This window comes from Dipodomys ordii, unplaced genomic scaffold (genome assembly GCF_000151885.1).
Source record: "Dipodomys ordii isolate 6190 unplaced genomic scaffold, Dord_2.0 Scaffold97, whole genome shotgun sequence".
Classification (NCBI taxonomy): Eukaryota; Metazoa; Chordata; class Mammalia; order Rodentia; family Heteromyidae; genus Dipodomys; species Dipodomys ordii.
The window spans coordinates 1,859,135-1,880,635 of NW_012267313.1; the positions used below are offsets into that span (position 1 = coordinate 1,859,135).

Genomic DNA, 21,501 nt, shown 5'->3' on the forward strand with positions numbered 1-21,501 from the left:
CGAACCCAGGGCCTCATGCATGCGAAGCAAGTACTCCATCATTGAGCCACATTCCCAGTGCTGAGTTGTATCAGTTTTGATAAATTTACTACCCAAGGATAACTTGTTACAAAAGTTAGTCTTCAAATATTGATGAAAAATGAAGATTTTGTTGTAGGATGCCTCAATCTGGAGAGCTTCAATTTTAAAACTATATCAAAAGTACTATATATTATCAGATTGGAAATTCTAGTTAACATGAATGACCAGTTTGTACAGGAGCCTGTGTTCCATGACATGGCTACCATTCTTTAGCAGATTATTTAATAGAAAACAGGAAAGATCAAATAACAAGACTAATTTTGTAAAAGGGAGTGAAGGACCAAGTTTACTCAAGGTGCTTGAAGCAGAAGAAAATTATTAATCATAACATTTCTTATTTTCCTGTTCTATTCACTCTCCATTTTTATTCTTTGACCAAAAGTTTCATTGTTACTTTTGTAAATAATTTCCAGGTAAGAAACAAACATTTTATGAAAAACAACCCCCAAATAAGTGTAGGAAAAACATCTTTTCACAGTGATCTAAGAGCTATTATAGGAATATAGAAATTGACAGAAATAATTTTAAGCAAAAAGTGTTGTATGTCTTAGTCAAAAACTGGTAAGAATCTAAGACCAATAAATAATCAAAAAGTTATGAACAACTGAGAGCACTAGACTTGAAAATAATTCTGCTGTTCATATTAAGTAATTTTAACCTTCATGCATATTAACCATTGGAGCTTTACTTGTAGTACATCCATGTTTTTAAGAGCTATTTATTAAATTTTCCTTTCCTAGCAATAGCCTCTAAATTTGCAGGTCCACCCCACACTGTTCCTAAGAGATCCCTCTCATTCTGTAATGCCTCTTCTAAATATAGTTCTTTGCCTGAACAAACAGACTTTTTCATAGCTCTAATGACTTCTGGTGGCCCATTGATAAACTGCATTAGCCACTCTTGTGCCTCTTCTAGAGATTTAGTTTCATCTGAAGATTGCAAGATCTCTTCAACCATTCCTATATTTAAAGCTTTTTTGGAATCCAGTTTGAGAGCTCCACTTAACACTTTGAGAGCTTGTCTACTACCAATGATTTCGACCAGCCGGGAGGCACCACCCCAACTTGGGATTATACCCATCTCCTTGTGGACAAATCTGATCTCACTCTCTGCAGTCATTAACCTGAAAAAGCAAAATGGAAAATGTTACTGTCACTATGTGATATATTTAATATCAAATTAAATAGTGATATATTTCATATCATGATCTGGTATGAATCTCCATTGATCTCAGAGACAAAGTATGAAAGACAATGTTAGAAAAATGTCCATCTAGGGACTAGGAATGTGGCTTAGTGGTAGAGAGTGCTTGCCTAGCATGCAGGAAGCCCTGGGTTCGATTCCTCAGTACCACATAAACAGAAAAGGCCGGAAGTGGCGCTGTGGTTCAAGTAGTAGAGTGCTAGCCTTGAGCAAAAAAAGCTCAAGCAGTGACCAGACCCTGAGTTCAAGCCCCAGGGCTGACAGAAAAGAAAAAAAAAAGTCCATCTAGAATTTAATTAGTACTTAAAATTTGACTTTGTAAAAAACATTAGCAGCCAGGTGCTGGTGGCTCATGCCTGTAATCCTAACTACTCAGGAGGCTGAGATTAAGAATTGTGGTTCAAAGCCAGGTGTGGTGCAAGAAAGTCTGTGAGACTCTTACCTCCAATAAACTACCAGAAAACCAGAAGTGGCACTGTGGCTCAAGTGGTAGAGCACTCACCTTGAGCTAAAGAGCTCAGGGACAGTGCCCAGGCCCAGAGGTCAAGCCCCACGACCGACAGCAAAAAACAAAAAAATTGTATTTTGCTTACTTATTTGCTGCAAACATGTTTCCTTCTAAAAGCCCAAATGTTATTTTTGTAAAAGGAATAGTTAACTATATGTAGAAACCTGGATCAGTAATGGGCATAGCAATGCTGTATACTGTTCAAGAAAACTGCATAGTAAGTTTCCCTCTTACTCCTCAAGATATGCAGGAGAGAAAACTTGTAAGCCCAATATCCATTTAGCAAATATTAAGCACTGCCGATATGTTCTTGGTGCTGACTCTAAAGGGATGAGCAAAGTAAAAATTCTTGGGCTTTGGAAAGAAGGGACACTGAGCCGTGTAAGGTGATACCTATCATTAAAAAATAGATGGAGAAAGGAATGTGTGTTGAGGATGTGCTATTTTAATTAGAGAAGACCTCTGAATACTGGAGCAGCTACCTAGCAACCAAAGCAAAACCCTGAAAAGCAGTCCAAGAAGAAGGAATTCCAAGTGCAAAAGCCTTGAAGCAGAACTGCTTACTACCTGGAGACCAAGCCAAAACAGGAGAAACATGCAAAAAGTAATAGGGAGGCAGAGAAAATCAGAGACACAGACTTAGAGACCTTACTATGGAAAATTCAGATTTTATTCTTTAAAGTATGAAGTTATTTAGACAAAATCCACAAAAGGATTTATTAACTAAACCATATAATATTACCGTAATTCTAAATTTTACACGTGAGAAAACAGGTAACAAATACCTCAATCAAAACCATATGGCTGTGGCAGAGCCAGGACAAACTCGGGCACTTTTGGCTTCAATGTGTGTACTTTTTTGGTGTGTATGTGCCAGTCCTGGGGTTTGAACTCAGGTCTAACACACTGCCCCTGAGTTCATTTTGCTCAAGGGTAGTGATCTTGAGTCCATAGCTCCACTTCTGGCTTTTGTGTGTGTGTGTGGGGGGGGGTTAATTGGAGGTAAGAGTCCCATGGACTTTTCTGCCCAGGCTGTCTTTGAATCATGATCTCATCCTGGCTCTTGTAGAGGAGTTTTAATGCTCACTTGCCTATACTTTAGAGCTCTTTAAACATATATTTAAATATTTGTATTACTAAAAACTTAAACTATATAATCCATAAATGTCTGATTTTGTGGTAAAATGAAAAAAAAAAATCTTTCCACAGAGAATTTCCTATTTAGGGCCACCTCACCCTAAAGCCATTAATGGCTTCCTCATAGAACAAAAGGTAGTATCATCCTAATGCAATCTGCAGTAATGACAGCAGAGGGCACTATAGACTGTTCAATTAGGAATTACTAGTTTTCAGAGGATAGGATCTCTAAATTGTCTCATATAGCAAATCTAAATTAATATCTCTAAATGAGTACAAAGTGACAAGTCATAAATTATACAAATATTCCAAATGTTGCTATTTTACATAAATTATGTCCACTGAACCTCTCATGCTATTTTTATTGTACTATGATGCTTTTAATATATATTTTTCCAAATATGTATTTGTTACAGGTATCTATCTACTTCATAAAAGTGAAGAAAAACAAAAAAGAATGATAAAATTTACAGCATGGTTAATCCTAGTATAAAGGAGGAGCTATGACTGAGAGGGGAAAGTAAGGGATTCCAAAAGTTATTATTACATAGGTTTTTAATTTTTTTGTAACTCATGAAACTATGTTTTATATATACAGAACAAAAATATCAGGAAGCCTTCTCAGAATAATATTAGTAGGCAGGAGCTTAAGAGAGAAGATAGTGACCAAACACTGTATTATATAAAATACTTTAAAAACAGGCTCTAAACAAAGGTTCTATAGAAGACACTATGTGAAGTTTCCTAATGTTTAATTCTTAGTTTTCATTATAGTTTCATAAAAACTAAAAGGCCAATATAGAAGTCTGAAATAGATACATTATAAATCCAACTATTTTTAGAACTATTCAAACAAGAATAAAATGTACCAAATACTAGAAAATATTGGTTAAGTATGTATATTCATGAGTTAACAGTAAAATAGTAATCATTCTAAACTTAGTGTCTACTTTAATGACTAACAAAAATATTCATTAACTGATTATCCTGTTTAAGAATATATAAAATATTGACATTAAGGCAACAAAATGATCTCAGCATAGACTACTAATATTTATGTGAGAAAGAATACAATTTTTACCTTACCTGAAATCACAAGCTGTAGTAAATTCTGCTCCTCCACCCAATGCCCGACCTTGGACTAGTGCAACACTTATTAAAGGTAGTCTATATATTAAAAGAAAAGTGGATGTGAATATTTCTAATTTCAATATTAACTTACAGATGTTTTTTCTGAATCTTGAAATTCACTGGAAACAAAATTGCTGCCATGTGTTTATAACAAATTCACCTTTAAAGGATAGTAGAACTTTAAGTTTGTGCACAAAGAAAAAACAAGTACGATACTGAAAATACAATATTCATATTAAATGTCATGTAAGTTTATCAAAATATTTCCCTGAATTATTATAGGCTTTTTAAAACTAAACCACATGTTAATTTCTTTCCAAATGTTGATTCTACTGTATAATTTATAACTTCTTGAACTTTTCAAGATGACAACTAGGAATCATTCAATTATGTTTTCTTGGTCCACTTTTAATTTATATCAGGTGAAGGGTGAGAATATTAAGGTTGTTTCCAAAGAGAGAAAATGTGGTCCAGAACATAGAGTTCCAAAACTGTATTGAAGATTCCCAAGCTAGATGCCAGTTGTTCATGCTTATAATCCTCGCTATTCAGGAGGCTGAGATCTGAGGATGATAGTTCAAACCCAGCCCCGGCAGGAAAGTCCATGAGACTCTTATCTCAAATTAATCACCAGAAAACTGGAAGTGGAGCTGTGGCTCAAGAGGTAGAGTGCTTGCCTTGAGCTGAAGAGCTCAGGGACAGTGCCCAGTTCAAGCCCCATGACCAACAACAACCAAAAAAAGATTACTATCAAAATCTTCTAATGACTGTCTGAAATGATCCATAGGCTAACCCCATATATAGCATTATTTTGTGCTAAAATGTCCAAGTATAGAAGAAGTTTTTGTGGGTTCTAACCAAAATGAAAAGCTACAAATCAGAGTAACTATGTATTTCTTAATGTAAACTATGCCCAAGTAAAAAGAATTATTTTTAAAGAGTAACTTTTTATATAGGGGGAAAAAAAGCAAATGTAATAGGAGAGAAATGTGAACAGGAGCTAAGACAATAGGAAAAGTATTTTATTTTTTATTTTTATTTTTTGGCCAGTTCTGGAGCTAGAACTCAGGATCTGAGCACTGTCCTTGAGCCTCTCTGTGTTTAAGGCTAGCACTCTACCATAAGCCACAGCACCACTTCTGGCTTTTTCTGTTTATGTGGTACTGTGGAATCAAACCCAGGGCTTCATGCATGCTAGGCAAGCACTTTGCCACCTAAGTCACATTCTGAGCCCCAGGAAAAGTATTTTAAAGTGGTAATTTTGCAATTCTATTGATCTTTCTAGACTCAGATATGATGAGTGCCAAAAATACAACAATGACTATATTAAGCATGCTTTAATGTTAATTTCTTTGATGGTATATTTTTAAATTGCCTATATTCAGAATATGTCACCAGAAAGTTACTCAGTTAAAAACCATATCAGATTTTCTGTTGTTTTGGGTGGTGGTACTAATATTTGAACTCAGGGCCTCATGCTTGCTAGACAGGTGTCTACTATCACTTGGGTCATATCCCTAGCCCAAAGCACGTTGGTTTGTCACCCCAAATTCAGAAAATTTTCTCCACTTTCATGAAAATGAAAAGTAAATTCACCTTTCTTAGGAACTGTTAAACCTTTCTCCAGTCTTTATCTCTCTCCTTTGATACAATTCACTTTACTCAATGAGGAAACCTAGATGTCTGCTGGCTCCTGTCCAATGCTTCTAGTCTGCTCTAATTTCCACCCTTGATTTTCCCCATGTCCATTCCTTATATACTAGTTATATTAGCTCTTCAGAAAAAGAAAAGAAGTCTCCTCCCTAGCTTCCATTTATAAAATAATGTCTGTAGACTTCACTACTTTTTAATTAAAAAATGGCTCTCCATGCACAAAGAAATAGTTCATTTGAATTTGAACAACAACTATTTTTTAAACAGGTACAAATAATGGAATAATAAAGAGCTGAATTTAGTGTTTCAGAAATCATTTCTTGAAAGAAAGATACATTACCTAGTAAATCTTGTTAAGGTGTTTTGCATGAACATAGACAAGGCCACTCCATCCTTTAGAAAAATAAGAATAGGCTCATTACAATAAGCAATATTTAATACATTTTAAAATGCAGGTTTAATAAAGTAATGAAGCCAAAAATATATCAAACTTTTTAAAAAATAAAGTTTCCACTTGTTTTGATGCTGTCTGAAATTTCAATGACATTAAATTGTTTATCTCCTAGAGCTCCTTGGGCTCAGCTGTGTGAGGCCATATAATTAGAACAGTGTAGAATTCAACTCAGGACAATGTGGAGCTAAGATATTCTCACCCATATTTAAGAAGCTAAATAAACATATACAGGCATAATCTTTTCTAGGGAAAAAAAAACTATTTTCTTAAAAGTAGTCAAAATTCATTGCCTCTTCTTTTTCCCCTCATACACTTCAGTCTTTTTTTTCTTGTCAGTCAAGGGGCTTGAACTCTGTGCCTGGGCACTGTCCCTGAGCTCTTCAGCTCAAAGCTAACGCTCTACCACTTGAGTCACAGCATCACTTCCAATTTCTAGTCGTTTATTGGAGATAAGAGTCTCAAGGACTTTCCTGCCCAGGCTGGCTTTCAACTGCGATCCTCTGATCTTAGCCTCCCAAGTAGCTAGGATTACAAGCATGAGCCACCAGCGCCCAGCTACTTCAGTCTTACTCTAAGAGTTTCTTCAGAATTTCTGAGTTGTTTATGGCAAGTTGGGTGATTAGTATTTGTAGAAGGTGGCGAGGTCTAGTTGGTTTTAGTATATCACATAAAAACAATAGTTGAAGCAGTCAGAATAAATGAGCTTTCTCCTTATACCTTATTCTCTCCCCTAATGTTAATACATAGTACCTTCCTTTGATCTGTTTCTTCATTGATCCTCTTAGTTTCTAGCAACATTTTACAGTCCTGATTCTCTTCCTATTTCTTTGATAGTTCCCCCTTCTCTCCAACCTCCATTACCCCCTCACACACCCAGGTTTCTTCCTTGGTTCTTACTTAGCTATTCCCCTGGAAGTATGTATTCTAAAACATCCAATTGGTGATTACTTTCCTTATTCACAGTTTCTTCCTGAGAAGGCACATCTATTCTGACTGCTTCAACTATTGTTTTTATGTGATATGCTAAAACCAACTAGACCTCGCCACCTTCTACAAACAACCACTCAACTTGCCAAAAACAACTGGGAGTAAAAGAGTTGAGTATGCTGCCTGGTGCTACTACTTATTAATAACATGAATAAAAAGAAATTCAGTTTTCTCACCTATAAAGAATGAAAACTAAAAATGACCTGATCTATTTCATTTAAAGGACAACTGGAAGATAAAAAGATACCTATACACTTTAAAAGATTATGTAAGTGTAATCTTACAAGAACTTCCAGGGTCACTGTAGAAATTTAAGCAACAGAGAACAAAATACCAATTTATTTACAGAAGATAAAAAAGCAAGATCAGCAGACAAAGGAGGGTATTATTCAAGCTGCACTAAGAGTATGAAGGTTTTTTAAAACACCAGACTTTTCCATAAGGCTTTATACCCATTCACTGCAAAGTTAGCAGGTTTTAGTTCCTTATATCCAGATGCTTAAAATTGGTTTTGATAACTTGTTCCATCTAAAAAGAGACCTTTTAAAGTGTAAAGAATACCTATCATATCAAATTGCAGTATAATATTCATATTTACATTATTTTCTTCTATTTTGTTCCTTTTTTCTGTAACTTTTCAGGAACAATTCTTACGTTATTCTGGTGTATCTCCTAGCCTCTAATTGTCAATAAAGAATTAACAATTCTGGAAGTTCTTTTCCTGCTCATAAAACAAGATCTACCAGAATGAAACCAAGTTTAAAGGGATCAATTACAGTTAAGGGAGGGGGCAAAAAAAAGCTAAGGAAATATAAAGTGAAAGAAACAGAATATTGATAGCTGGTGATGCTGTTAAACTTGAGATTACAGTGGCAAAAACACTGACACCAAAATTGTTTTTTTCAAGTCATTAATAATCATTTTCAAAAATTATATTGTAGAGGACAATATAATCCAATTATATCATATATTCTAGTTAGCTCATCATTCTCAGAAAAAGCAAATTCATCCAATAAGTACTTGCCAGTGACACATCAAAACAACAAAGAGACAGTATGCTAAACAAAGCCTCATTGAGGGGAAACTGTTACAAGGGAAAGTCATGTTGAGTCTCAGAACAGCTCTGCTGTAAGGGGCAGTACATTTCTATATATGAGCTGCAACTCATATAAAGCAATTTCCTAAGGCCTAAGGCCATTTTAACTAGAAATTTCAGGCTTGCATATATTTATAGGTTTCTCCTCAAAAACAAAGAATATAGTTTATATGAAAAATTACTGTCAGGAACTTTAGATACACAATTCCTACTTTTATTCATTTTAAAATTAACATATGATAAACATAGGCTATGCCTTATATAAATCCATATCATCCACAAACAGAAGTTTATTCAACTTGTTTATTTTTTAAATTTATATCATGATTAGGGTGAGTTCAAAAATATAATAAAGGATTAATCTATCCTGAAAAATGCTTTACAAAATATTTAAACTTTTGTACTCAAGGGTAGAGGTTGGGAAGATCAGGGTTTGGGGCCAGCTCGAAAAAAAGTGGTTAGATCCACATTTATTTCATCTAAGATAACAGTTGTAGTGGGTTATAATTATAATTTCAAAGTCAAGGGAAGTGTAGATAGAATCATGGTCTGACGCTAACTCAGAGCAAAATGTAAATAAAATATATCTCAGCCACAGAAGTCAAAAATCCAGTGCATAATCCACACAACACTTGCCTCAGAAGTTCCTAGGGCTTTCACAGCATTCAAGTCAGATCCTGACGAGAAAGTATTTTTTGCCCCACGAACAATGAGGCCTTTGCCTTCTGTCCAATTTTCCAATTCAATCACTTTTTCCAGAAGTTGTAACATCATAACACCTACAAGAGGCGGAAAAGGGGGAAAAATTCACAAATACAGGACACTGAAAATAATTTTTTAAAAAGTTAGAAATAGGAGGTAACAATGCTGGATAAGAAATGTACTCATTACTTTGCTCATGTAACTGTAACCATTCTGTACAGTATTTTTACAATAAAAATATTTTAAAAAGTTAGAAATAATGTGTCATCCTGTATCATACAAATAATATCTATGAAATACCTATTGTACTGATACAATAGAGTATACAAACTAGGTGTCTAGGACAGTCCTTGCTTTAAGAGATTAAATTCATTATGTGTCTAACTTAAAAATTAAACACACAATGTAACCCCTTTATACAATCAATATATGCTAATAAAAATGTTTTTAAATTTAAAAAATCTTACTACAAATAAATGTAGGAACATATAAATAGAAAATCAAAATATATTATATATATATATCTGTTTTCTCATACGCAAATTCTAGATTGAATAAAAAGAAACATAAAATTAGAATTATGAGAGAAAACATGCAAATTGAATTTGGAGCTACTTATTTTGCTTAACATAACAATACACATATAATATCTCTTCCTCTTTTTATCTGTTTTGCTGGTCTTGGGGCTTGACTAAGGTTTAAGATTTCCTTCCATTCATTCTTTTTTTTTTTTTTTTTTTTCCTGTGGCTTGTACTTAGGCCTCTCTGTGCTCAAGGCTAGTGTGCTACCACTTGAACCATACATAGTTTCCCCAGAATATGGTTTTCTAAAAACTTCATCTGTGTGTGTGTGTGTGTGTGTGTGTGTGTGTGTTTTTTTGCGAGGCCTGGGGCTTGAACTCTGGGCTGGGGACTGTTCCTGGGCTTGTTATGCTGAAGGCTAGCACTCTACCACTTGAACCACAGCGCCACTTCTGGATTTTTTCTGTGATTAAATTGGATATAAGAGTCTCACAGACTTCCTTGCCCAGGCTGGCTTCAAACCTAGATCCTCAGATCTCGGCCTCCTGCGTAGCTAGGATTACAGGAAGGAGCCACTGGCATCCTGCTTCCTGCCATTCTTGATCTAGAAAAAGAAAGATTTCTGGTACCTGAGAAGGCATTCATTTTACTGGGGTTGTTCAGAGTCAGTATACCAATGCCATTGTCTCCTTTCTGAAGGTCAACAGATCCACCAGGAAACTGCTGAAGTTTCTTTTTCACCTCTTCCTCATGGAAACCATGAGAAGTATTATAAAGTGACACTCCTGTTAGCTGCAATAGTTTTGTCCTTGAAGACAGAGATGATGTCATCAAAAGACTTTTTGCCATTTCTGGAAAAGAGGTAAATACATGGTTATCCAGATTAGTAACCACTAATTTGCTATTATGGATGAATAGTCTATTGTAATGGAGCTTTCTGCTGATTGGGAGGCTATCCTTACTTTCAGAAGTACTGAAAGTACTGGGCTCAATAGCACATGCCTACAGTCCTATCTACAGAAGATACTAAGGGAAAGAATCCCTTGAGCCCAGAAGTTTAAATGCAGTCTGAGCAATGCAGCAACACCCATCTCTTACACAAGGAAAGGAAAAAAATCTTTCAGGAGATAATGTTTGGAATTCCATTTTTATTTCTTTCATAGACCAAACAATTCACAAAACATATTATTTCAGGATAGCATCAAGAGAAGATGGCACCTTGAAATGCATTTATTGAGATTCAACTCATTAGAATGATTAAGGGAAAATATTTTCTGTGCTTTGTGCCATCTTATGCCTTTCTCTTCAGTCTATTTTTTCATCCTTCAACCTTTAAAAGAGTAATTTAAAAAAAAAGAGTAATTCAGTCTGTACAGAATGCTACAAGAATCATTTTATTTTAAGCATTATACTTATCTTCCTCAATGCTTTCAAATAAAAAAAAAAAAACTGGAAAGGTGCTGGTGGCTCATGCTTGTGATCCTAGCTACTTAGGAGACTGAAATCAAAGCCAGCCTGGCCAAGAAAGTCTATGAGACTTATCTCCCTTCAACAAACCAAAAAAAGTGGAAGTGGAGCTGTGGCTCAAAGTGGTAGATTGCTACCCTTGAGCAGAAGAGCTCAGAGACAGCTCCCAGTCCCTGAGCTCAAGCTCCCCAACCGATCAAAACAAAACAAAACAAAACAAAACAAAACAAAAAACCTGGGAAGGGTCTTTTGGAAAAAGGGACATGAGCTAGAAGTGCTTGTGGGTCATTTTGTTGTTGTTGATTCTGCCATTCTTCTTATTTTATATACATATCAGGGCTGACCTAACATTTCCTTTGCTTATATAAACATTTTGTTAATATAAAACACACATTCAAAAAAGCATATAAAGCTGTTGGGAGCCAGAAACACGTTATGTCCCACCTGTCCACTGGAAGAAACATATATTGCAGCAACATCCTGAACTTGTCACACTTGCCCATGGCCTGATGTGCAATAGCTGACAGTCCATGAGGCATAAGCCCTCAAAGCAGCATTCACACCAATACTCCTCAAACTCTTCAATGACATTGAAAGTGAAAGTTCTCTACAAAACTCATTCTATGAAACCAGCATAACCCTCATCCCAAAACCAGACAGGGACCTATCATAGAAAGAGAACTATAGACTCATTTCTTTGATGAACATCGATGCAAAACTTCTCAACAAAATTCTGGCTATCAACTTCAACAAATCATCAAAAAAAATTATATACTATGATCAAACAAGATTCATTCCAGGGATACAAAGCTGGTTCAATAAATGCAAGTCAATTAATGTAATTCATCACATCAATAGGAGCAAGAACAAGAACCACATGCTCATATCAATAGATACAGAAAAAGCATTTGACAAGATCTAAGATCCACTTATGATGAAAGCTCTAGAACATTCCTCTCAATATAATAAAGGCTGTATATGACAAACCTACAGCTAGCATTACACTTAATGGAGAAAAGTTAAGGCCATTACATCTAAAATAAGGAACAAGACAAGGATTTCTGCTCTCTCCACTCCTCTTCAATAAAGTATTAGAATTCCTAGCTAGAGCAATAAGGCAAAAGGCAAACATAAAGGGGATACAAATAGGGAAAGATGAAGTAAAACTCTCTTCTCTTTGCAGATGACATGATCCTGTATTTAAAGAACGCCATAGACTCTGCTCCCAAGTTACTTGAGCTGATCTGAAACTTTGGCAAAGTGGCAGGGTATAAAATTAATCTTCAAAAAACAATGGCTTTTCTGTATGCCAACAATGAGAAGAGTGAGGCTGAAATCAGGAAATCAACTCCTTTTGTAATAGCCTAAAAAAAAAAAAAAAGCAAACAAACCAGGAATTAACCAAAGAAGTGAAAGACCTCTATGATGAAAACTATAAACACCTCCCATACTCGTGGATTGGGAGGATTAAAATCATGAAAATGGCAACACTGACAAAGGCAATCTACAAATTCAATGCAATACCCATCATTATCCCAACATCATTCTTTAATGAAATAGAGGAAGCAATCCAAAAGTTCATATGGAATAATAAAAGGCCTTGAATAGCAAAAATAATCCATAGCAGAAAGAACAGTGCTGGAGGAATATCAATACCAAACTTCAAACTCTATTACAAAACTATAGTAATAAAAACAGCTTGTTACTGGCATGAGAACAGGCCTGATGACCAATGGAATAAAACTGAAGACCCAGAAATGAACCCACAGACCTATGGCCACCTAATCTTCGATAAGGGAGCCCAAAAAATAGAATGGACCTTTTCAACAAATGGTGCTGGCAGAATTAAACACCTGTAGAAAACTATAGTTAGATCCTTAAAAATCAACTTGCACCAGAATCAATTCCAAATGGATCAAAGACCCAGAGGTAAATGCAGATACCCTGAAAACATTACAGGAATAAGAGAAACGCGAGGGCTTCTTAGCACAGCTCAAGACTTTCTTAATTAAGACCCAGAAACACAATAAATCAAAGAAAAGTTAGACAAATGGGATTGCATGAAACTGCAGAGCTTCTGTATGGCAGAGGACATAGCTAGCCAGATAAATAGAAAGCCCACAGACTGGAAGAAGACCTTCTTTGGCAATACAACAGACAAGGACCTCATATCTAAAATATACTTAGAACTCCAAAAATTAAATCCCCCAATAAACAAATCCCCAAAGAAACAACCACCTCATTAATAAGTGGGCTAAAGACTTAAGAGACTACCCTGAAGAGGAAATAAGAATGGCCAATAGACACATGAAGAAATGCTCAACATCTCTGGCCATAAAAGAAATGCAAATCAAGACAACATGGAGATTTGATCTTATTCCCATTACAATGGCCATTATCAAGATATCTAATAACAACAGATGCCGGCAGGGATGTGGCCAAAAGGGAACTATACTGTTGGTGGGAGCATAAACTTTTTCAACAACCCTGGAAAGCAGTACAGAAGTTCCTCAAAAGACTAAACATTGAGCTCCCCTATAACCCAGCAATCCTACTTCTGGGCATTTACACAAATTACCACAAACAAGGCCATACTAAAGCTACCAGTACAACCATGATTGCTGAATTATTTACTATAGTAAGATATGGAACCAACACAGATGCCCCTCAGTAGATGAATAGATTAATTATATATATATATATATATATATATATTTTATGCTTCCATCAGAAAGAATGACATCATCCCATTTGTAAGGAAATGGAAAGACTTGGAAAAAATCATATTAAGTAAAGCAAGCTAGACCCAAAGAAACACAGACTCCATGGCTTCCCTCATTTGTAATAATTAGAATATATCTAGGATGTCCTAGAAGAGGATCACAATAGCTCAATAGCTATGTACATATGACCATATAAAATGATGCTAAGCGAAATAAACTCCAAGATATGGGAAAACATGGAAACAAGAGGTTTTTCTTTTTAACGTACTATGTAAAGTTATTTCTTTTTTTCTTGCGTTTTTTCTTTTTTTCCCCTTGTTGTCACTCTATTTGATTTTGGTACCCTGTGTCTTATATCTGAATTAGGGAAGGGAAGGGGAACAATAAAATGGTGAGACAAAGGACAAAGTGCAAAGCAATGCAACAGCAATACTCAGAAGACAACATGTTGGAAATGAACTTCACAACTGGGGGGGAGGTATTGAGGGGAGGGAAGGTGGGAGAACGAGGTGGGAGTTAACAATATTGGACAAGAAATGTATTCACTATCTTACGTATGTAACTGTAACCCCTCTGTATATCACCTTGAAAATAAAATACAATTTTAAAAAATGGACATTTCTCTCACCTTAACATTTAAGCTAGACATTTAGCTCAGCTATTTCTAATCACAGGATTTCTGTTCCTGCATTAACAAAGCTGCTGGGCACCTGCTAAATGCAACTTATTAGTATCTGTATCGGTCCCTTCCCCTCTTTATAAGGAAAAACTCTGTACGTATAAATAAATATGCTGAACTAGAACCTGGGTGTAATATCTGAGTTGCCCTGCAACCCTGTTTGTTTCTGGGGGTTTGCAGATGGGCAAATTTATGGGGGGTTGGGGATAAACGCCTTTTGCTCACCAAAATGTAAGCCCCGCCTTTTGCCCGCCAAATTCAAGAGCTAATTCAAACCAAAATGATAGGTTAGTTTAAACAGCTACTGTAAGGCAAACTGTAACTCCATTGGCCACCTTCATGTGGCCTGACATGACTATGAAACTTCTTGTGTGTGTTGCAAACTCATTGGTCATCTGCGTGTGTCCAGACTTGACTGCATGGATTTTGCCTTTTAAAACCCTGGCTTGTGGACCATTCGGGTTGAGTTTCAGCCCCCAAGTCTGTGCTGTGTCTCTAGTCAGCTATCTACTTCCCCAATAAATTCATCTTTTTTGCATGAGGCTGTATCTGAGTGTCTTCCACATAACACTGGGTAGCTAAAGTCCCTCAGATTTCTGGGTGCTGACAGCCTACGTGGTCCAGCTTTTTCTAAGGTAGGTGTGTGTGTGTGTGTGTTCCTCAATTTCCTCTCAATCTCCTACTGTCTTCCCTCAGAGACAGCTTGAAATGGATGGTCCATGGCATAAAACATAGAGCTCAATGATTTTTCACGAAATAGTAAGAAAGATAATATAATCTACATCTCAAGAGGCCCCTGTGTTACCTTTCAGACTTAGCCCCTCAAGTAAGGATGATTATCAGACAACCTCAATTACTTTACTGGCTATTATATGTTACAAAAGTTGGATTATATTTTTTTGTGTTTAGTTTCAACATAGTTTTTTACATTCATGATTGCTATTATAATTAAGTCTATAAAGAGTCAATTCTTCTCATTCCAAGCCTTAAAGAATATGCTGAAATTCATGTATTCTAATGTTAATAGATATATGGGTTGTTAGTAATTTTTTTGTATTATTGCTGGAAGCATTTAAGTATGTTTCTTTTTCCAATACTTATTTGTGATGGTATATATTTAGGAATGGAAAGCTTGGGTTGGTGTGCTGCACCTCCACTTATATTGGATGTTAAATATGTAACACTTTTCCTAGTTAGTTTTTTAAGCTATTAGTACCTCAAAATTGACCATAGTGGTGTTACCAATCGCTCTTCTTGTGAAGTTACACTTCCACACATATACACACAGAGAGAGCTGGATGGCCAGAATACTAAAAATTGTAACATATATAATTGTTCATTTGCTCATAAAACATGCTGCTAGTTAACTTTCCAAAATGGCCATACCAATGATTTGGTACAAAGTATATTGTTACAAAGGAATAAACGTTCTAGTTATTCCACAACCATGTGTATCACTTGTATTCTAATGGGCTGTAGCTCATTTTAGTTTCATTTTGTATTTCTAGGGTTGTAAAATGAAGAAAAAAAATTTTTTGAGACAAGGTCTCATTATTTTGTGCAGGTGATGCAGAACTAAGTGCAAGGTAGCCTTGTGAAACTCCCCATCTAAATTCATGAAGTTCCGGCCTCACCCTCTTAAGTAATGAAATACAGGTAAGCAGTGCCCTATCTTGGTTCTTAACTCCATTTTTATGTTTACTATTCCTTTGCATAATAAACTTCTGTAAAGTGCTTATTTAATCTTTTGCCTATTTTTTTGTCTTTTACTGAACTACTGAACTGAGATCTTTCATCTTCTGCCAGAAGCTTTCCTAAAGCCTGTAAGACAATATATTTCACACACTGATCTCCAAGTCAGATAACAGCGGCAGTATAGCCAACACTAATATCCTAATCATCGAAATGTAAGATTTCCCAATACCTGTTTAATACAAAAAGTTCCAAAGTTCCTCTGCTACACACATCCACAATAAACAAAGTTCAAATCCTTCGGGCTTTTTGTTATGAAAATTTTAGTAGATATGATTGACATCTTTTTCCTAAATTTTTCTAATACTCTACACACACAACAGGTACACTCAGAACATCTAAATCCCTTATCAAAATCCTAGCTGACACAACTACGTCAATTGGACTGTCGTAAATGTAGTTGCTGAAACCGCAGCTGCAGTTGCCTAGACCAGTGCCTGAAAAGTTAATTTTCTTCCTTTCTTTCTTTTTTTTTGGGGGGGAGGGGTGGGAGGTCCGGTTGTGGGGCCTGAACTCTGGGCCTGGGCACTGTCCCTCAGCTATTCAGCTCAAGGCTAGCGCTCTACCACTTGAGCCACAGCGCCACTTCTGGCTATTTTCTTATGTGGTGCTGAGGAATCGAACCCAGGGCCTCATGCATTGCAAGGCAAGCACTCTACCACTGAGCCACCTTCCCAGCCCTGAAAAGTTAATTTTCTTACAACCCCAAACTCCACCCAGAGGTGGAAGAATCTAGCCACAACCAACTTTCCATCCGCCCTAGTTATCATTCTCATAACTCACACTGTTTCAACTCCAGTACCTCTTCACAAGCCGGTTCCTCTTGGTGAAATGCTCACCACTGCCTGTGACCCAGCTAATTACCATCCACTCATCTTTCAGGTGAGAACCCAATAGGGTGTCAACTAAAGATCACCTGACTTGTTACCCTGCCCCACCCACTGGATTTTGTAATTCTACTTCACCCCCAGCTTATTTCTAGCAACACCGTGCTAGGTCCTCAAAAGACGCAGTCCTCCGCGACTCCTGTCCAGAGCCTGCGTATCTGTATACCTGCAGCATCCAGAATACCCAGTTTCAAGTCAGTGTTCTACTAGTGGAGCCGCAGCCCAAGTTAGTATCGGGGGTTCCTAAGTATTCAGAAACTGTTCTGGTGCGTAAACTCACAGCCTTCCTGTACTAAAGGCCACGTTCAAGTCCGTGACGTTTCACTCATCTTTCCCCACTGCCCCCCACTGCCTCCAAGCCCAGCAGAGTCGGGCTATGGCGGCGCTCGGCAGTGCGAGCAACGCCCAGCAGAGGGCAGTGCGCAGGCGCCGAGGCGCGCTGGGGAAGCGGCCGCCCGGACGCCGCGTTCAGCTTCGTGGGGATTCACCTGGAAGGAAGCCAGCACCCATCCTTCCAAAAACACTCAAGACTCGTCCGGAGAGGACGGAGCAGCCAAACCACAGAATACAAAGTCCCGGAGGCTCCGTGGCGACCGCCCCTTCGACCGCCCCCTGCGCTCTCCCTCGACCCTCTTCCGGTCTGCGACCCTCTTCCGGCCCCCTTCCCCCCCCGCTTCCGCTTTCGTGTCTTTGCCCCTCTTCCCAGCGAACTCTCTCCGCCCACCTACCCCCCCCTCCGCACACACACGGGAGCCCTCACCTCCAGCTTTCCCTGTCTCCTTACTTCTCCCCAGAGATACCCTTCGGCTCCCTTGCGTGGATTTGCTACTTTTAATTCTTCCCCGGCCAGCCCTTCGCCACTTCCCCTGCTGGGCCAATCTCTAGGAAGAGCTCGCATGACGCAGGAAGTCCCGCCCTCCCGTCCGGGCCCGCACTCTCAATGTTAGGATCCCCGGGAGGACCCGGGCTCTGGCGGTGCTTGATTCCTAAGCCTAGTGACCCCGCTGTTCTGCATTGACCTGGCCAGAAGTAGTGGGAAAGAAGAGAGTTTTCCTTCAGGAGGTTGCTTCTGCTGGGGTTTTGGTCACAGGGATTACAGTGCAGTATGTAATCCGTGCCTTAAGCTGTTACACTCTGTGGAACTGTAAAGTTACTTGAGTGAATAGTGATCTTGGAAAACGAATCCTTGTCACAGTGAAGGTAGTAAGCAGATGTGTAACTTTTACTGTAAGCATCTGTCCCAGGTTGGCAGCTGTGGTTAGTTTGATCTGTTACTTGTTGGATGACCCCCCTGATCCTATCTTTATAAGAAAATAGAAAGCAAATGGTATAATTTGAGGGTATACCCTCTCAACTTTTTTTTTTTTTTTGCAGTAGCAGATGAATTAGGCAGTTTGTTGGAAAACCTGATGACTGAGAACAATGGCTTAGAGATTAATAGCCACTTGCTGTTCTACTGATATTACATGAATAATTTGTTTTATACCGAAGGAGCTCTACTGCCCACAAAATGACTAGCTGGCACCTGTCAATCCAAGGTCAAAAGCACCCCAACTCGACATATGGAAAGAATTAGTGACACACAACTCAGTTTATGGATCCAATGACACATAATACATTTTGCAAGAATGACTGCAAACCTCAGTAAAAGCTTGAGGTTTTGGAAGCATCAGTTCAACTGCTGCTTCTTGAGCCTGTCCACTCCACCATCAATAAGACTGCTTCCTGATCTTCATTTCTCTCCTTGCATTATTTTTTCTCTTCAGGAACCATTTCACCCTTACTAGTGACCCAGGCTCAAGTCATATAAGTATTTCATCAGTCAAGGAATTTGCCAAGAAGTTGAGGAGATGAAATGTGCCTTCAAAAACTGAAAGGAAAATAACAACAACAACAAAAACTATCAAGTTCAAAGAACATTAGAAGTTTGGAGGAGGGAAAATGACAACCAGTGAGTGGACAAAGGCAACATAAAAAAATACTTACTGACAGCTGTTGAAGGTCAGAGGCAGCCAAGAAAAGCCACTTCCTTACACACCACCTGTCTCAAATATATACCACCTGTCCCAACGCCTGAACCTGCTCAAACTTGCAAAACAATTTACGTGCTAATAGTTCCTGCCGACCCCAGCCATATAAACCCTGTTACAACCAGACTCGGTGCCACCTCTCTCATCCCGACCAGAGAGTTCACCTGGGAACATACCCCAATAAACTTTTATTCACCTTTACCTCTTCCTGCCTGTTCTTTCCTTGCCTAAAACCTTACATCGAGTGCTGAACCAGGGAAGGTGGTAGTGTTTTGCTTCCCTCTAGAGTGACCAACGGGCATTGCCCTTTCTCAGCCTCTCCCCTTCCTTCTTTCCAGAGGCCTCCCCCATTGGGAGCACAGAGCTTACTTTTGGCTAAACAGCCACCTGAAAAACCTGGTGGCCTTTGCCTCTGTAAGTGGTGCATATCCCGTGGACGGCCACCTAGTGGCCTGGGATATTATTGGCTATCTGTGTAAACCCAGCGGAGGCCTCTACCCTTACTTACCTCCCTCTGTTTCTGTCTCTCTCTCTCTCTGTCTCTGTTTCTCTGTCTCTCTGTCTCTGTCTCTCTCTCTCTCCCACTGTCTCTTTTCGTTGGATCAGGACCTCAGTCTTCTGTGCATCCACCACATTCGGATTTGGTGAGTCCCCACCTCCCCTCCCATGGTGTCCTGGCTTGCTCTCAGGGAACTCAGCTCCTTCCGTTCCGTTTCCATAAAATCACGAGCTCGTGTCCTAGTCTCCCTCCAGCCTTTGGTCTAGGTGCTGAGAACAATCGAGGGACGCCTGGTCTTCTCTGTCACCTCCATTTTTTTTTTTTTAGTAACTCTTTGGCTAAGACAGGGATGCCTTCTTCAGCCTTAGTTTTAACCCGGGCACTCTTGGGCACGATGAGAAACCAAAGTTGCAAACTGGACCGACATACTCTTCTGGGTTGCTTATTGGCTAATCTCGAACCTCTAAGCCTAAGACTTGACCTTATTCTTCCTTGGTAACTGAGAATGGCCTATATACCAGCTTGATAACCACTCATGCCAGCCTGAAAAATGGGACTTTCAGTTTCGATATACTAACCTATCTCTGCAATTTCTATGAGTGGACGGTAAAGTGGGCTGAAATTCCTATCGGCCAGGGAATCTTCTACTTATGCTCCCCTCCCTCCCTCTGTCTCTCCTGGCCCTATCTCAAATCTTGCTTATGTGGCAAGATCCTTCCAAAGCCCTTCCCCTCTCTCCTCCTCTCCTGACCCTCTCAACTCTGTTATCCTTCCCACCTGTGCCATGTCTACTGCCCTAGGCTCCACCTGATCCCACTGAGCTGAGGGTCTAATATCTCACCTGGCATGACCTCCATGTTCTACTCTCCTCCACTCTTACCATGGAGGAGCATGAGCCCAGGCTCATGAGCACACGATCTACCTTACAGATACTACCATGCCCGTGGGAACTGAGGCAGTCCACAGACAGAACCTCATTGCAATATTGGAGGGTAGCAATGGCTGCTTGTGTAGAGATAAGATGATGCAGTGCCTTTTGGCTCTATAACAGGTACCTCCCATAAGGTGATTAACTATTAACAGACTATGCGAAATTACTCAACTTCAGGATGAAAGCCCTACTGCCTTTCTAGCTAGACTTACTGAGGCCCTCCCTAATTACACCCGCTTGGACCCCACCTCTCCAGCTGGGGCAAGCTTTTTGGCCTCTCATTTTATTTCTCAGTCAGCCCCAAACATAAAGAGAAAATTAAAAAGACTGAGGATGGCCCTCAAACCCCTATCCAAGACCTGGTGAACATGGCCTTTAAAGTTTCCATGATCTTGAGGAACAGGAAAAGGCTGATGGGAAGCCTGCTCTGGACAAAAGGTGGCCTACCAAGCCCAAGCTCTGGTCTCTGCCCTAAGGCCTTCTGCAACAGGCTGCTCTGGAGAAAAGGGACAACCACCTGGACGCTGCTGCAAGTGTGGCCAGGAGGGCCACTGGGCAAGGCGATGCCCTAAACCCCATCCCCCCCAGATAACCATGTCCACTGTGCATTCAGAAGGGACACTGGAAGGCTGACTGCCCCTCTGCGCCTAGTTGTGGGGGTACAACCCTTCCCTCCCCTAACTAACTGGCTTCAGTCCTGGGCCTGGCCACTGAAGACTTTGCTGACCCCAATCACCCTCGTTGAGCCTAGGTAACAATCCAGGTAGCAGGTAAAGCCATTTCCTTTTTGGACAAAATGGAGGCTGCCTATTTGGTCCTCCCTTCCTACTCAGGCCACGTAATTCCTTCCCAGGTCTCTGTTATGGGAGTTGATGGACATCCCTCCCCGCCCTGAGTGATGGACCCTCTTATGTGCCTGATATATGCAATGGAGGTAGTAAGAGGAATGAGACCCAGCCCTGCCCTTAGCCTTAAAATCTAGCAAACCTTTCCACCCAAGCATTGCCTTGAGGCAGTTCTGAGATAACTCAGTTCCACAAGCCAAAGGGAAAAAAATGT

General features: G+C 39.0%; 1 protein-coding gene across 5 annotated transcripts; it reads right to left on the minus strand.

Annotated features, from left to right (window-relative positions):
* Positions 1-710: 710 nt before the first annotated feature.
* On the minus strand, positions 711-17,856 carry Echdc1 (ethylmalonyl-CoA decarboxylase 1). 5 transcript variants are annotated; one of them, XM_013026907.1, is made up of 7 exons: positions 17,767-17,839; positions 10,693-10,804; positions 10,104-10,325; positions 8,887-9,029; positions 6,054-6,106; positions 4,016-4,096; positions 711-1,204 (listed from the first exon to the last, which is right to left on the minus strand). In XM_013026907.1, exons 3-7 carry the CDS (start codon positions 10,321-10,323, stop codon positions 796-798), a joined length of 906 nt encoding a protein of 301 aa, XP_012882361.1. In that variant the 5' UTR covers positions 10,324-10,325; positions 10,693-10,804; positions 17,767-17,839; the 3' UTR covers positions 711-795. The 5 variants fall into 5 exon arrangements, with proteins under 5 accessions (XP_012882361.1, XP_012882360.1, XP_012882363.1 ...); XM_013026906.1 differs by lacking the exon at positions 10,693-10,804 and having other exon boundaries at positions 17,767-17,856; XM_013026909.1 differs by lacking the exon at positions 10,693-10,804 and having other exon boundaries at positions 17,743-17,833.
* Between the last annotated feature and the right edge of the window lie 3,645 nt (positions 17,857-21,501).